The 17530-nt window shown below is 42.3% G+C and overlaps 1 protein-coding gene across 4 annotated transcripts in view; it reads left to right on the top strand.

Annotated features, from left to right (window-relative positions):
• ARB2A (ARB2 cotranscriptional regulator A) overlaps positions 1-14960 on the top strand; it is a 261591-nt gene extending 246631 nt beyond the window's left edge. For all 4 annotated transcript variants that reach the window (XM_064736334.1, XM_064736333.1, XM_064736332.1 and 1 more), the window contains one exon: positions 11511-14960. In XM_064736334.1, the coding sequence (XP_064592404.1) occupies positions 11511-11653 (143 nt within the window). In that variant the 3' untranslated portion in view covers positions 11654-14960. The remainder of the gene's footprint in view (positions 1-11510) is intronic.
• Positions 14961-17530: the final 2570 nt, after the last annotated feature.

Below are 17530 nucleotides of genomic sequence, written 5' to 3'. Positions count from 1 at the left end.
TATGAGCTGTGTTTTTTGCCCAGTGCAGTTGATCCTTGCCACACACTTCACCTCATCAGGCTGTAGTAGGTGCAGACCTGTATTGATTACCATGACTTGTGGGAGAGAAAAATCTTAGCACTTCAAATTTGGTATAAATTATAAATAGCATCTCCAAAGACTGTGAGTCACACAAGTGTCACTCTTCTGAGGCAGCCATATGTAAAGCTGTTGTTGTAGAGGTTATTAATTTTATGATTGCAGCACAGGTGTACTTGACCCACAACAATGATCATTGTCCATAAAATCCCACCATCTGGGTTCAGTCACCTGCCTCCTTCAAGAATGGTCATTACCAACACCTAGCAAAGGTTATGCTAATAAAAGGAAGTTAATCCCCACTATATTGGTGTAAATTCACTGGTGAAATCACCATCTTCTCACCATTTTTCTCACTAGTACAGCCATGCAGACATGACCACCTGGAAGTGGGTCATATAAGTCCTAGGTGGCCAGGATGGGGGGATGTAATACATGTACATGTATAAACAGCAGCTAGTGTGATGCACACAAGACATATTTATATGGTATAGGTTAGTCATAAATTACTTACTACCAAGTGCACAAGGGTTATTCACACCTCAAATATACAAATTTTTATTTTTTCCATAAATTTATTTATACTTACTTGACATAACTAAAATTTTATCAAACTTAAAGGAATTTGTTATTTACTCCCCAAACATGATTTTTTTAACTCCATTTGTTAGTTGTTGTTTGTATTCAGCTTCATCTCCCATGGCATTTTACAAACTCAGATATGTTTCCTTTCCATTAAATCATTAAGAAAATGTCCTGAATTTCCCATGAAACTATCATTCTCACCTAGGAGATAAATATCTCATTTCTCTGATTCTGCAGAGTAGGGCAACTGCAGTTTCAGATTTGTCCTCTTTTTCTGCCCTCACCACTACATCTGGGTAGTAGGGTCATCTTGTGTTCAGCTTTTTTAATACTTGCCAAATACTTGTCTGACTTGCCAGTCAGACCTGGGAAAACATGGAGAAGAAAGATGTGTTGGATGCCAGCAGCTGGAAGACAAAGGTGTTTGTGAGGAGAAACTGGATGGGTGCACTAGCAGTGAGGTAGAGGAAGTCTTCCTGAAATGGCTGAAGCAAAGGCAGAAATTGGTGGGCCATGAGAACAGGTCAGCTGAGATCAGTGTGTGGATGAGATGGAGCAAGATCACAGCCAGGCACTGAGCATGAGTTCAAGGAGAACTGCCAGGTGAGCAAGTTATAGAAGAAGAATTCAGAATTGGATTTCCTGGAGAAACAGGTGTTCTGGAGAAACAGATGTCCCACGTGGATGAAAAACAGGCAAGGAGTAGGAAGAGATTAATTTGAAATGAAGCCTTAGGAAGGAGATCAAAGGGCATTCCTGCCACTGTGGCTTGGACACATACTTAGCATTATGGGGCAGGAAGAGAGGGGGACATGGAAACACTGTATCTGCCTAAGACCCTTGGGAATATTTTCACTGCCAAACCTGATGTGTTTCTATGCATGTACAGAAGTGATATCATTATAAGGTGCAAACTTAAAGTCAGGAGTTGAGGTGTTTGTGGAGCTTAGACACCTCAGGGTGTGGTGAGTGACTGAATTGGGATTTTCAGGATCACTTGGATTTAGTCTCTTCAGTTTCACCTCTCTTGATGCAAGGAAGTGATTCCTTTGCAGCAGGTGGTGGCTGCTGAAGTTGGTCTCCAGCAAAAGCAGGAAAGCAGCCCCATCTTAGCCTACCATTTGCTAACCCCATTTCCACCATCCTGCAGGAGCAGCTGTCAGAAGGGGAGGATCAGGTGCAGATGAAGTAAGGTTTCCCACAGGACCAAAGTTGGCACCGTAGAGGTAGCACTTGGATTCTTGAGATTTTTTCATTTTACCTGTCACACGATTAGCCTCTGAAGACAAATCAAGGGGGGAAGTGCCTTTTCTGTGACTGCTCCAGGACTAGGGAGAGGATGAATGGTGCCAGTGGCATATTGGAGGAGTTTGTGTTGAGTTAGGTTAGGTTAGGTTAGGTTAGGTTAGGTTAGGTTAGGTTAGGTTAGGTTAGGTTAGGTTAGGTTAGGTTAGGTTAGGTTGGGGCCAGCCAGGGGCAGTAGTCCCAAGATGGAGCAGATGGGTTAGTGAATACCATTGTACCTGTGAAAGTGCTCTGGACTTGGATTGGCTGTAGTCTTTTGTCTACACAGATACTACAGAACACTATAATTGAAGTAAAAAATTCAGGAGGCAAACATGCTTTTGAACTATTTCTTATCTAGAAGATTATAAACATTTTTCACTGTGGGAAGGGAGAGTTAGTGTATTCATTAAAGGCTTGCAAGGTATGAATTCAGATTCTCACTAAAATCATAAAAACACACTGGGTTTCATGCCCCATGCATGTTCTCATTGCAGCTTGTTCCTTAGACACAGGCTCATTCCTGTCCCCCAGAAGACTTTATTTACTTCCACAGCTGCTGTGTCAGCATCCACACCAGTCTTCAGGCTCTGTTTGTGGTGTGAAAGAACAGAAAATTATATTCTGCTACTTTATTTTAAAATTGCTTTAGTGTAATTTGTTGTAATTTGTGTAAAACTTCACAAATTGTCAAGTACTATGTGCTTATCCTGCTAGTGATTAAGAACCTTTTTACATCTTCAGTGTATGGGGTGTCTCTTCTGTCATGTTAACATGTTTTAAAGCTTTGCTGCCTCTCCTAGCTGCTCTTTGGTGCCCACATTGCCATTTCCATGGTGTTGCATTGTCTGCTGTGTTTTTGGAAAGTGCAAAACTGTGTTGGTTTATGCATATGCTGCTGGTACATCCAGATGTTTGATGGCACAATTACTATTTAGAAACAAATAATCATAAAATATCATTACAAAGAGGAGCTATTTTCTAAGCAGCTGGTTGTTTCCCTTGTCCTGGTATCACTGATGAATTTCTTGCATTAGTAGAGTTCTCACAAGATAGCAAGAGTGTGTATCCTTCAGGTCTCTGCCCCATGGGCAGTAAAAAGCTGTGGGATTTTGGAATAAACTCAGATTTAAAAATCAGCCTGTGGGTATTTAAGATTAGAGTAACTTGCAGGAATTGCTGCAGAATGTTTTAAATTAGTTTAAATATAGTTTATAAAACCTGCATGCTTGTTAACATTGGCAGCATTGCTGCATGAACAGAGCCCTGCTGTGAGCTCAGCAGAGCTCAGGTCCATTCCTCATTTTGGCTGAGCCACTTGGTTTGCAAAAGCATAGTAATGATGACTTCTCCCTTACAAAACTCTGTTAGATGTGTCTTTGCAAAGCAGTGAGGAGAAGGGGATATAACTGATGGCTTGCATCGTGCTGCAGCATGTTAAGATCTGTCAGGTATATTAGTATTTCTCAGGTTTATAACCTGTGGAAGCTGTGAGGCTTGAACAGTTGGTTTTCAGTGGTTTCACCCAAGAGGTCTTGTGGTTGTAAGTTCTCTCATAAAGTGATGAGTTCTGAGCAAGTCAAAACTACCTTTATTTAAAAGCCAATTTTCCTTTCTCCTAGTTGAGAAAATAATTGTTTCAAATGCTGTTTACTTTATTTGTGCTCTTGCTTGCAATTTTATATAGGTGTTTTTCCTAATTCATGATAGAAAATATTCATGGGCATTTAAAAAATTGTCTCACTCACATGTATTATTCAATTGCTTCAGACTTACTGTGAAGTGCCTTGCTAAGACAATCAATTTTGTTGCTTAGATAAAGCCAATGAATTCGCAGAAGGAATGAGCCTGGATAGAAAGAAACTTAGGAAGTTACTTAATTTGTCCATATTGCCTAGGATGAGGTCAGCTATACCCATAATATTCCTAAGACATGGTTGTCTAACCTATTCTTAATTTCCATTGGTGAGATCCTGCACCTACCATTGGTATATTCTTAGCCCAAAAATATCTTTGTAAGATGTAACCTGAGTATCCCACCTCGCATTTGTCAGGTAAGGAATTTTTATACTTGAATTACGTACAGTAAGGTTAAAGTTACAGGTATGGATAGATAGATGGAGGGATAGATAGGCAGACAGACAGACAGACAGTGTTGTTGATACACATACTATGTAGATGGAGATGGATATATGAAGATTGTATAGAGATAGGGATAAAGATAGCAGTAGAGAGGCGAACACATATATCAATATAAATACAACTTCAAACCCTACCTTCTTCTCTCTGCATGGTACACCATTTTATCATGAGTTTTAAAATCTATGGTTGCATAATATTGCACACATCTTTACTGGATCTCTTCCTCAAGGAAATGGCTTGCTCTCCTGCTAAAATTTATTGCATTGGAAATTGCTGCCTCTGAGAATATTGTTCAGACACCATCTTTACCTTTTTTTATATATACTCAAAAGAAAATTGCTTGACTCTGGTGAACCAGAAAATGACCTAACTTTGGGTAACCTGTGCTCAGGAGAGAATGACCTCACAAGTTTTACTTATTTGACCAGTTCACATGTAGAGGAACAATCAAATGACCTGTGCTCGTAGGACTGCCCTTAATATTAAATAAAGGGTAGTGAAAAATAATGATGGTCGTGTTAGAACTCCTATCTCTTTCCTACTTTGAAGACCTTGCTTGCAATGAGCTTTTGTTTGGATCTTTGCATCTTGTTGCTCAGAGGACAAGAGAAATTTACAATTTTTTTTTTACTGTTTTTAATCACTTGCTTCTTGTGGGAAGTTGGTGTGCTGTAAACAAGGAGTGGAAGAAAAGTGAATTGCAAGTATGAGAGTTCAGAGGTGAACTTTTTTCTCAGTAGGATGCTTGTTGCTCTGTTTTCATCATCCCACTAAAGATTATTATAGATAATAAGTGTCCAACAAAAATAAGAACTGCTTTGTGTCACAGTAGATAATAACTAAGTAAAAAATTTCTTTAGTGTGTGTAGTCTAGTTTCCAGCATTGCCATGATTTTTCTTTTATTGAGTCTTAACCAGTTTATTGTGTGTCTAAGCCCACTTAATAAGCTGTATTTCATGTCTTCAAATGGTTCTGTTTCTTCCCTCTTGGCTTCTCCAAAGAATTCATGTCACTTCAGATTATTATCTACAGTCACCTTCAGATTATTATCATGTCCATGACTACACAAACGATTACTTCTTAGCCAAACTAAACACATCAAAGCTTGGGGATTGTTTTGAGGTTGAGTTGTTTTATGTCCCCTCAGAAATTACTGTTTTCATTTCATTAGTTGGTGTTTAGCTTATGTCTTAATTTTGCCTAAGTTTTTAATCTTTCTTTACCACTGTGACATCTAGGAGTGCTTAAAAACTCCTGAGGTCATTGAATCTCAATGTTCTTGAGCTTATGGACTCATTCACAATTTTTCCTGAAGCTCTCATTTTCCTAGTCAGAACTATTGCATGATTTTAATCAAGATGTATTTTTTTAAATCTCCTTTTCTGTTAGCTTTACTGGGGATGCTTTGAGAGCTTCTTCTGTTTTGGATTTGAGACCTGGATGTTTACATCAGTAGACCAAAATAGTCAAAAAGACACAATAATTTCTTCCCATGCAGATCAACAGGGTAAAGGAATTTTAAGTAGAGAAACCTTACAAATTAAAAGCAGTTATGTCATACTTGATTATATCTGATTTACTGGAGAGTAAAAAATTGAAATTCCTGTTCAGAAATAGCTTTGTGATGCGAAGTAAATTGTTAGCATACAGAAAGATGGATGCAGGACAGGCAGGTAGCATCTCTTATTCACACCTCAGTGCATATTTGAACAATATTGTTATATTGGTACAGAACTGCATACCTAATAATTAAAGTAGTTCTTCAATGTGTGTGTGGATAATATGATAAAGAAAGAAATTTCCATTGATTTATAACTTTCAGGAGAAAAAATCCTTTCTGAAAGGTTTGTCACACTTGTCTACCACAGTCAAATGGAGTTGGCTTATCTGTTAGGACAAATTAAAGGACAATTAATATTGTCCTTTATAAAGGACAAATTAATTGTGCTGCTTTTCATGTTTAATAATGTTTAAAGTGTTTCATTCCTGCAAATGCCCACAAAAGTCTATATTTCAACCTCTGAACCATTTGAATCAAGTTCTGATAAGACTGAGTGCCTTTTAGATACCTAGCTTGAATCATAAATGCAAAAGCAACCTGTCTACAGACCAGGTGGCTAAGCTACTTGCATTGGCATTTTGCAGCATGACAGGGTCTCAGCGTAGATTATGATCACAGGGAGCAAACTCTCTGCTGAGCAAGACCTTGTTGAAGAGCAGCAGAATTCTCCATCCCAATGGGGACTAAACCCCAAGGCGTGGAACACCCTTAATTCATTTTGAAGTCCGCGCTATTTAGCAATGAGCTGTCACTTAGAGAAGCAGACCTGAGGTCAGCCCTGTGGCTAGTATCTGTGGAGAATCTTTTCAACCTGGAAACTTTTCTCTGCAGAAATATTTCAGCACTAAGGCATGTATGAAGATCTCTCACAGCTCCTGTGCAGCAGGAAACCTTTGTCCCACACATCTTGTAAACGCGGTGGGGGACCACCATTGTGCTGTGCATCTTCTGAGCACCGCGGGAGGAGGCTTTTGTCTGACACAGTGGGCAGGCACTGTAGGAGGGCACCTTTGTCCTGCACAGCCAGTAATCGCTCTGCAAGAGCGAATTATGGTGATTGCAGAGCTCTTCTCTCTCCAGACACTCTGCTTTCAGATGGAGGAATTTGTCAGCCTTGCTAGGTGAAGAGCTGCTTTTCCTGAATGGAAGTGGAAAGGAAAGACAGTGAAAGTGCCTTTGCATGTGTGTGTGCAAATGGCCATCAGGATCGATTCACATAGTCATATTGCATTACCACCCCTGCAGGCACCATTCCCAGTTTCAGTCTTTGCTTTTCCTCTTCCCTGTTTTTCCTACCCATTTAGGCTGGCCTTTTGATTATTATTTCTTTGTTTCTTCCTATATTTGTACTATCTCCTATTCAATATACTATTCCTATATTCAGTATCTATATTCTCAGTATTCTTTCAGATTACTAATAACCACATTTAAAAGACTTGAGCCAAAATACCAATCCTTCTGGGACTTCATAGGTATCTTTCCAACCCCATATTACTTCTTATTGTTTGTCTTCTCAAATGCTTTAACCACTTATCCAAAAGTGTGCCAGTGCCCATTTTCTAGAGTCCAAGATGATGTACAGTGGGAAAGGCATAACACGACATCTGTGAGATGGGATGGGATGGGATGAGATGAGATATGAGACAAGATGCTGAGTCTGGACCCTGTAGATATGTGATGTGTACTGCAGCTGCTGGTGGACATGCTGCTGGCAGCTAGAGCCAGTGCAGGTATGGCAGCACATATTTGGGAGCTGCATTACTGTAGATCTCAAGTGATTGGGGGCCCCTTGACTGGCATAAAGCAACTGATTTGCAAGCAAGAGGTAGGAGTGACCATAGCCCATTAGAGCAGTGAGGGTCATAATCCATTTTAAGTGATTACATTGGTTCCCACTGCCTCAAGGCTGCCACGTTGACCTATGTCAAAAACACAGCAGTGGATAAGTCTCTCACCTGCTGATTTTTGTTATTCAATTAAGTTTGGGTTTTATCTGTTCTTGTCAAATTTGAGCCTGTTGTGTCTGCTGTTATCCTAGAGGTGCTTGTGATTTTTTATAATGTTGATCCCTTTCTTTACTGGTATTCAGACATGAATTTTATGTGTGTTAGTTAATTTCAATTAATCCTCCATTTCTCAAATTAGAAAATTCTTTTCTTCTCATTCCCACCCCAGTCCTCTGGTGCCTACCTGATTGTACACGAATTCTCAGAAATAATTGCCAGTAGTCCAGCAAGTTCATTAACTGATTCCCTGAAGACCCACATATGCATGTCATCCAGACCTGATAATTTGGATATTGAATTTTTAAAAGTATTCCCTTACCTGTTTTTTTGTATCAACAACCGTATTGTCAAGTTTTCATTATTTCTAGTTATATATCTCTTTATGGTACTTGGTAAATTGATTCTGGAACTTGTTCATTCTTTCACTGTCATTACTCATTTCACCTCACACATTATTGGTTCCACCATCTCTTTGGAGCTCCTTTCCAATGATGTTATGCATATGTTAAAATATATATTCATTTCTCTCTACATCTCTTCATGCTGGCAAGTGGGAGGCTGGTTTGCTTTTTGACGTTTCTGTCATTTATTTCAGTGGAGCTGGGACTAGGAGGGATTTATACTTTTTTGTTCTGCAATTGTTGCTTTTGCATATTTTTGAGTATTCTTGCTGTTTCCCACACTTAACTGGGTTTTTATATCTTTTCCATGCCGCATGCTTCTAAGATTTCTCAAAGACCTAATATCTGAAATCACTACATGCTGTGAAACAGCCCGTCAATTAATACAATATATTGAATCATGGTTTGTCATCACGGTTGTTGAAATTAGTGAGCACTAAGAATATCTGTCTCGGAGGACCTTGGCTTTAGAGCAACTGCTTCTTATTGTCTGTCTCTTAAAAATTATTGTTTCTGTTAAAAAATAGATGACTGTTCATGCATTTAATTTAGATCTGTGTGCTACTGGATACACAATTGAGATTGCAGTTGTCAATGGTACTTTGGCAAAAATCTTATGGTCAAAATCTGTTGTCACCCTTAGGACATAATTCCACTTGCTTCGGTTGAATTTTCCAAGCCTTTGGTATATAAATCATAAATGCAGTGTGTGCAATGTTAAATTTTTAGAGTCTCTCTTTAGTAGTAGTTAAGTGTGAATACATAAGGGCAAAATTTGACCTTTAGAAATGACTGTAAAGGTCCAAGGCAGATACTTAGCAAGCTTTTCTTATTGCAATATTAATCAAGCAAAGAATCATCATAATCCTGGAAACGAAATATCCATTGTAGTGATTTTATCACCAGGGAAATTGTTCATCTGCCAGTAAGATTGTTACTAGGAAAAGGAAAATAGGGAGTGTTAAAATTGCTTTAGACTGCTGAATCATTGAGTCCCTCTAGACTCAAAGCTTGAATTGTTTTTTGAGAAGAGTGGGTTGAGGGGAGTTGCCACAGGAAAGCTGTAGGTTAATCAGTTTCAGTAACACTAGTGCATATGAGCATGATCTCTCTTGGGAACATGAGGAAAGTGCATGGGAGAAGGCAGGATGAAGAAAGACACAGGGAGGCTTCAGAAACTTACTCGTTTTGTTTTGTTGTGTTTTGTTTTGGCTTTTTTTTTTTCCTCATTTTTTGTTTCTGGATGACCCTTTTGCAGAGGAGGAAGGTTGTTGATGAAAAAGGAAGAAGGGGGAAAAAAACCCATATTATTCACAGCCTATATTTTCATCTTAATCCAGTGGATATTAATGACGACTGTTACAATCAAGATGGAGAATGCAGACAGGCAGAAGTGAGAAAGATGTGATTGTGTGGGAGATATCTGTGTAGGGACCAGAAAGCCACATGGAAAGATGTTTTGCCTTCAGGGCTCAAAGAGGTGTTCACCATATGCTGGGAAGGAGGTGAAACCCCTGTGCAGGAGTGTCCTTACAGTGTGTTAGGACAGCCTATCCCTCCATAAAATCAGCTTTGGTAGATGACTTTTGTGTGCCTGGTGGCAGTGGGCAGTCACAGTATACCAAGCCAAGCCGTAACCTCAGGGATGTGTCTGTTAGGCTGCAGGTTTTGCTAGAAGGGAAGCTTTATCCTCCTGCTGTGTTGGGCCACTTCTGTGTTTCCCAGGTGGGGAACAATTCTTGACGAGTATTGCTGTGAGGAGTCTTACAGGGGATGGGATGGGTGATCTGTATTGAAAGCCACCTGCAGGATAGAGTTAGAGAAACTTCTGTGTTGGACAGGACCCTTGGGATCATGGAGCCCAACTCAACACAGTACTGCCAAGTCCAGCATTTGATAGGATGGACTACCTCTCAGCAGAAAGAATTTTTACAATGATGGGTGAATTTAAAGGTGGAAAGCATTTGTATAAAAGGAGCATGTGGGAAATTTCTGGAAGATGTCATGAATTGTCTCTGTACAATGAATATGAAGAGGGAGAGGAAAATCTGTGTGTGCACATGACATGGATGCTCTTTGTACAAAAACATCTCTTTCTGTGAGAAGTAGTATCTTTCTAAAGAGAGCTTTTTTGAGGGTTGGTTTGCTTGTGTGATGGCTGCCTTTGAGGGAGCAGGGACATGCAGTGTGGCAGATAGTGCCTCCATCAAAGACTTTCTGGGGAGGGGGGTGGTGTGTTGTGTGTGTGGACCCACCAAGGATGCTCCATGGATGGATGCCTAGAAGGTTCTGACAGGGATGTGAAGCTAGGAATGCAGAAAATGCCATGCCACAGCAGCCATCTCATATCCCCAGGTACTGATGGCCACCCTATGTTCTGCAGGGACCATCATCCACCCTGCACTGCATCCCTCTCCATCTGCCAGGCTGTGGCCACTGTGTCCCTCATTGTTGTCACCCTCAGATTGTGATACTGTCGCAGAACTGTTGCTAGGCAACAAATGTGGTTGCTGGGTCTCAACGAATAGCTGAAGGGGAAAGTGAAGTGTTGCACCATTGTAGAGTAACCATAGCAATGACCTACTATCACAGACTAAAGAATTATCATTAGCAATGGTAAAGTATCAAACAGAGGCCCAGGATCCAAAGACTACCAGGCAGCATCTCTGCCTAATTGGGTTACCCAGGAAGAGGTCCCAACTCTTTCACACCCCTAGGCTGCCTATCTCCATTGTCTTGGTTTTGTTTTGGGGGTTGGTTGTGGGGGGAAGGAGGAGGGAGTGTGGTTGTTTAAATAAAGCAAATGTGTTGAGGAAGGCACTTGCAAAACAATAGAAGCATATAGCAAAATAAAATACAGAGATGAATCTATGTGCAGAGGGAAGATACAAATAGGAAAGGTCCACTTTACTGTCTCAATATTATCTGTGGGAGCAGGTGCACAAAGGATGCCTTCGTGATGCATGAGATGTAGTTCAGATCAAGTGTTCTCTTTCACTTGAAAACAGATATGCCAGGCTAAAAGCAGTATATAATGAAAAATAAATAATATAAAGTATGTCTGAAAAGTAGACAGTTGCTTTTTCCCAAGGTAGGCCAGATCAGGTGGTGCTTCAGTGACCTTTTATTAGCAGAGTGCTTTGGGACCTTATATTCCCAGATACGAGACATGTTGAGGATCTCTGATTGTGATGTGGGTGGCTGTGCATGTGCATACATGTGTGTTTGTGCATATGTCTGTCTGCTTGTGTGTGCAGTTGTTCTTGTCAGCTGCCCCTGAGCTCAGCAGCAAGACAGCTCTGACCCTTCCGAGGCTCCCTCCAGACCAGCTGCAGCAGCTGGGTGTCTTCTGTGAGTTTTGCATTTTTGCATTTTACAGAGCATTTGTCCTGTGAACACCCAGCAAGTCAGAGAACGACCCCTAGTCAAACTGTCACCTTTGTGTTTTGCAGGTACAGAACGCCATGAACTAACTTCTTGGAAGAGTTTTCCATCTGTTTTCAAATTCTTCAGTGAGGCTGTAAAGGCAAAGAACAGCTTGGTGAAACCAACCCCAACAAGGCGCTCCAACAGGATAAAATACGAAGAATTCTAAAAGGAGGGGAGGAAAAAAACCCACCACCACCAATGTCTTTGCTGCTTGTTTTCTGCAAGGAGTCTCCCAGCCCCTCATTAGATTGTTTTCTTCCTAGAGCACAGGGTCGTGATATATACATCTAAATAGCGTTTTGCATTATTTCTAGATGAGTGCAACTGTCAAAGCAATATGGGTTCACTGGTTGTGCTTCCTGTGGGCTGTAACTTGGATTTTGTGCTGCCCATCAGTGTGCAGATTAAGGCTGACAGTGGTACTGCACAGTGCAGCATGGTGCAGCTCTAATTGCCCTGACATAGCCCTGCACCAAGCTGATGCCAGAATTTAACAGCTTCTTCGCAGTCCTGTTGCCTGCAGGATATTTTGCAGCTTCCTTCTATTTTGAGACAGAACAAAATACAAATTACTCTTTTCTAAAAGATGGACCTTACTCAAACGTGTTAACCAGCCTATGATTTTACACCTAGTAGCCTTCTCTTTCTCTGGGACCAAGTGGAATTGACTTCCAACTCTCTCATTTTTCTGCTGGCAAGAATGTCCAAGAAGTTTGGCCCAGAATTCTAGAAAGGCTCTGTTGTTGAAGAGTGTTTCTCTTGCTAGATCAACAGCATTATCTGTAGATCTCCTCTTCCTTTGGAAAGCTCTACTTTAAAAAATGCCTATTCATTAACAGGCTGGATCACACTGTGAAATATGACAGGAAAAAAAACAAAAGACACACTGCATATTCTTTTTGTTTATTGTTAAACACAAAAATGCTTCCATTTTCATATGCTGAAATTGTAATGACTTGCCATGCCATGATTATTCCCTTTTCCCTAAACTCACAGGTTCCTCCTCACTTTTCCAGTCTCTCTGATAAAGGTTGGCCAGCAGGGCTCTCTGTGTAGGGATTTCACACTGTCATGGTTTGACACTGCCAAATGCCAGTGCCCCCATGAGAATACCCTCTCCCTGGTGTCTGCTGCGAGATGTGACCAGGAATAAGCAAAGCAGGCTCCTACTTAGAAATAAAGAAAACTTTATTAACTAAACTACAAGAAAATAACTAAACTACAAGGAAAGAAAAAAAAAAACACACAAGGAAAATGAAAACTTCACAAAAGCATTTTCCTCCTCCCCCCACCAAATTCCAATATAATACCTCCCCCAAATCACCAACTCTTGGTCCGGCACCACCCTTTAGAATACTCAATCCTCAGTTCATCAAGAGGAGAAGGAGTCTTTCTTTTTGCCATGGACTTCTTGTCACACGTAGCACCACCCGGAGATCCTTTGCCATCGTGACATCTTCTTCCTTCCATGCCAAATGCTCTCACCACTGCACATGGACCAGGGCTGCTTCTAGGGTTCCTTTTAAGGATGCCTTGTCTCCTTCCAAAAAGGCACAGTCTCAGCTTTGGGACATCTGTCCCCCCCATGTTTTTTTCACCCCCTGGATTCTGAGGCATTGACCCCCCGGAAGCAGTCTCTGTATCACAAGGAAACAGTCCATGGCTATGCAAAAAATAAGAGTCCAGCAAAAAATGCCACTCCATCTTCTCCATTCCTCCAGCATCTCTCTCTGGCCTAGACCTTCATCACTCTTCTAGGAAGGGTTAATGTTCTGTAAAGTTTTCATTGTCCACAAAGGGGTTAAAAGCTCCCACAAGTGGCTGGACACATCGCTGGCTCCTTTGCCTCCTCCCCCCCCCCTTTCCTCCTTCTCAGCTGTGCTGCCTGCTGCCACATTTGTTTATCAAGTTTCAAGGTAACTCTCAGGCAACAGCTCTGTTTCTCTCTCTGTCTCTGTGTCCCAGAAGTGTGTGTGGGGGAATACTTCTCAGTAGTTCTTCGATGCTTCCACCCTTGGGCCCCTCAGGGTCAGGCCCACCTCTCCCAGGCCGCGTGGCTCTCCCCTCTGCCCAGCAGCTGGGCCAGGGGAGGAGTTGAACTCTCTCCTGCCAGAAATCCCAAAGAGAAACTTCCAGGGGGGAGCCCTGCTTTTAATCCTGTGTTCTCAGAGGCAGATCCAAATGTCCCAATGGCCACATCAGGTGCCAATATTAAAATCCAAGCACCCATTGGTTTCACTACAGCATCCCAGAAATCCCATTTCCGGTCGAACCACCACACACACCATGCATAGGGGGGTATGTGGTTGTAGCCATAACTGTGGTGTTAGGCAGGTTTTCTGCACTAAAACTAAGGGAAAAGATGTGCTTGATGGCATGCCCAGTGAGCAAGCACTCTAATTAAGCTCCTTTGGTGTTGATAATACTGAATTAAAGTTGTCCTTTCTTTAATGGCCATGCCCACCTGGCCTCTGATGCTGTTAGTGGCAAGGAGGTGCCACTTAGACATGAGTTTTGGACCCAGTCCCGCTCTCTCCTACACAGTGTGTCCAATCAGTCCTACAGCTGGGGACCAGAAGTGGTGGTGGGGAGCATTAAAACGAGACAATGTCAAAGCAGGGGTACGCTTCTATGCCACGGAGCAAAAGCAGAAGTGCTCATAGTGACGTGTAAAGGGAAACCCAGCTGGGTTTGGGCCTAAATCCAACTGGTGGGGGGCTCTCAGCACCAAGAATGCTTACATCCATCCCTACCTGCTCATACTGGCAGCAGGGCTTAACTTCCCCGGCTGCTGCTTCCTGTCATCTTGCTGCATTTAAGCTCTGCCCTTGGGGAAGAGCAAATCCCTGGAAGGGCCACTGCCTATGTGGAGGGAAGTGCACTATCTGTGCCCGGAGGATTTTCTGCCTGGATGGAGGCCTGCTGCTGAAGTGAGAGTACTGTGCCCATATTCCTGTGGCGTCCAGTCTCTGCCCTCACTCTCAGTCAGAGGATGCTGCTGCCTGTGGCCAGCCTGACCCCCCCCGTGGGGGTCTAGAACCCCCCCTGCCCAGGTCCGTGTCTGCCCCAGCCCCCTGGACCCTGTGTGTTCAGGGACAAGGCAAGTGTTTACATGGTGTGGTTTGGCTGTCCATGCTTCATCCCGCAGCCAGGGAAAACGCAGAGGCCAGGGAAGTTTGCACATGCACACACCAGACCCGCCACTCTCCATCTCTGTGGAAGTGAGATGGACTCTCTAGGGTGCCCAAATATTGGAGGAGCAGATCTATTTTTTTAACTGTTGACAAGAAACAAACTACATTTTTACTGTAATGCTTATCATTTTCTAAAAAATTTTTCTTTACTGTGCCCTGGGCCCAGCTCACATTATCACTCCTGTGGGGGGGCTGTAGAGCAGAGGGGATCCTCACCACTGGTACTGCTCTGCTTGCAATGAACAAAAAATAAATATGCTCTCTTCTCTCCTTCTTGCACACTTTGTGTCCTTGTGTTGAGCTCCACAGGAGCCTCTGTCTCTGGTGGGTAGGGTGGGGGCTGCATGGGCAGTAGCTCCACCAACCTCAGAATACATGCCGGGGGGGCAAGTGTGTTTGCAAACAGGACCCCATATGGTTGCAGGGTTGGGGCTGGAAGGTGTGAGGGGGTTGAGGTTCATTTGTTCCATGGAGTGGGCTGCATGTCCAGCCCTGTGGCTCAGCCCACATGCGCATGGGCTTCTCTCCACACACCCCACATCATCCATAGGAAGCCACATAGTGAAGTGGGCTGCACCATCCTGTCCCCTTTACTGTTCAGAAACATGAAACCATAAAGTTACACCAAGGGAGGAGTTTGAGCAGTTTTTTGAGGAGGGCCTTTTGCAAGGAGCATGGGCTAGAGACGGAGGAGGCAGTGTTTGCAGCCTCAGCTGAAGAGGTTGCCTGGTCTGCAGAGAGAGAGGAAGGTGTGGGAGCATCCCAGCATGTGCCACCACATTAGTGTCACATGGAAAGGTGACAATGGTAACGCTGCAGCACACTAAGGAGGGATGAGTGTTGATTTAGCCTATTCCTTTGGATTGATGTTTTTAAAGATGCACACCACTGGCCCCTCAGGCCATGATGTCTTTAGGAGACAGAGATCTGACATCACCTCCTCCTAGTTTCATCACAGCAAAGCTCCCTGACGTGTGACATGGTGCACCAGCCTCTGCCCTAGGTAGCTTTGGAGCTACAAGTTCAAAAGTGAACAGAAAAAAAAATCCCAAAAACACAACAAACCCCCGAATGGAAAACAACAACAGAAAACCAACAAAACCGACCCTACAACAGGATCTAGGAAAACGCCTAGATCCTTGCCACCCAAAAGGTTTGCACACCGTTGTCCAAGTCAAAATGCCGCTGTTAAAGCCATGGGCCAATGAAAGCAGTGCTTCGTTGTCAAGAATGGAGAACAAGAAAGAAATGTCCCTAGCGAAAACAGCCAGCAGGCCCCCAAACACAGTAGGATTGTGTGGGAAAAGAAAGAAAAAAGGCAGGGGGGAAGCAAAGATATCCCTCACTTTCATTGTGCGTACATGGCAGCGCACTGGTTACAGTTACAGTTCTCACAGTGTGATTCTCCCAGACTCAGAAGAAACCGCTACTTTTCATGGAAATGTGCATTTTTCCTCTGTCTCTGAGAAACATCACTTACTGTGGGTAGTGGAGTATTTCTCCCCTCTAGAAATTTCATTCAGAAGTACAAATGGAAAGTGTCACATCTAAAACTGCATGGAGCCACATATTGCACCATTCTCAAGTCAACCAAACCAAAAATAACCTGCCAAGAATGTGTACATCCCTCGTACACCAGGGTAGAGCTATCTTACAGAGTGGAAGGATGCATGTGTGTGTGTGTGACTGCACGCATTCATGGATATCTCGATCTCACAGGGATGTGTGTGTGTGTGCATGTGTGTGTGCGTCCGCATTATGTTGATGTACTCGACAAAGTGTGAAAAATGTACTTCTATAAAAACTTGAAAGGAGATGTCATTTATCATTGTATCATCATAATACCACAAATTTCACTTTTCTGTTCCATTTTGGATTGCATGTGTTAGAGAGTATTTCACTAGATCAGTGACAGCTCTTTATTTGCATAATTATATGCTCTGGTCTGAAGAGAAAACTAACCCCCAAATTTCATGGGTCACCAAACTGCAACAATCAATGTTTTATCACATATGCTAAGCAAAACCTAAGGAGCCATATGAAGTTTCTTGTGGATTTTTTGCTCCTCAGAAAATTAAAGATGTGCCTCCTGAATAGATTCAAAATCTTTCCAAGCTCTTTGTAGCTGAATTCCATTTGAAGGGAAAACTAGAGATTAGCTCGTAGATCTGGATTTCAAACCCACTAGCATTCTTACTTCAAAGTGAATTCAGACAAGAAGATTTACTGCATCTCTAAATTTTGCCATTCTAAGTAATGTCATTTAAATTGTGACAATCAAAAAATTAAGAGAAAAAAATTTGGTCAAATGTAAAAAATACAATCCCCCCTCTCTAATCAGGCCCATAGTGACCAGTGGGTTTAATTGCATTCATTCTGTGCAGTTTCCTTGTTTCAGCTGGGTGTTATCCCTGTATACAGATATATGGTATATGTAGAAAACTCTTTCCTGGACTGCAGAATTTGTTCTGGTCTACCAGTTGCACAGTAACCACACACTCCAGTTAGGACACATATACTCCAAGTTTCCTTCTCAATCAAAATGTTATGAGGAGGAAAGAACCTGGGGATGGGAACTGACTGGAAGATCAGTGAAGATCCCCCATATCCTCCTCTTCCCTCCACACTAGTACTGCTAGAAAGGTTTACCTCTTTTTTAAAGTCAATTTAATACAATATAATAAATATAATATAATGCAATGTAATAATTCACACAAAGTACAGGAGGACCTCTTAGAAGTGTAAAGTGTAGGTGAGGTGCACCTGTCCCAGGGGACATGCCACCCACACCTAACTTCACTGCAAACAACACAGAAAAAGCCCCAAAACCTTCTATGGGCTTCAAGCCA

This window comes from Zonotrichia leucophrys, chromosome Z (genome assembly GCF_028769735.1).
Source record: "Zonotrichia leucophrys gambelii isolate GWCS_2022_RI chromosome Z, RI_Zleu_2.0, whole genome shotgun sequence".
Classification (NCBI taxonomy): domain Eukaryota; kingdom Metazoa; phylum Chordata; class Aves; order Passeriformes; family Passerellidae; genus Zonotrichia; species Zonotrichia leucophrys.
The sequence above is the reverse complement of the archived record's forward strand: the minus strand, read 5'-3'. Positions and strand labels throughout refer to the sequence as shown.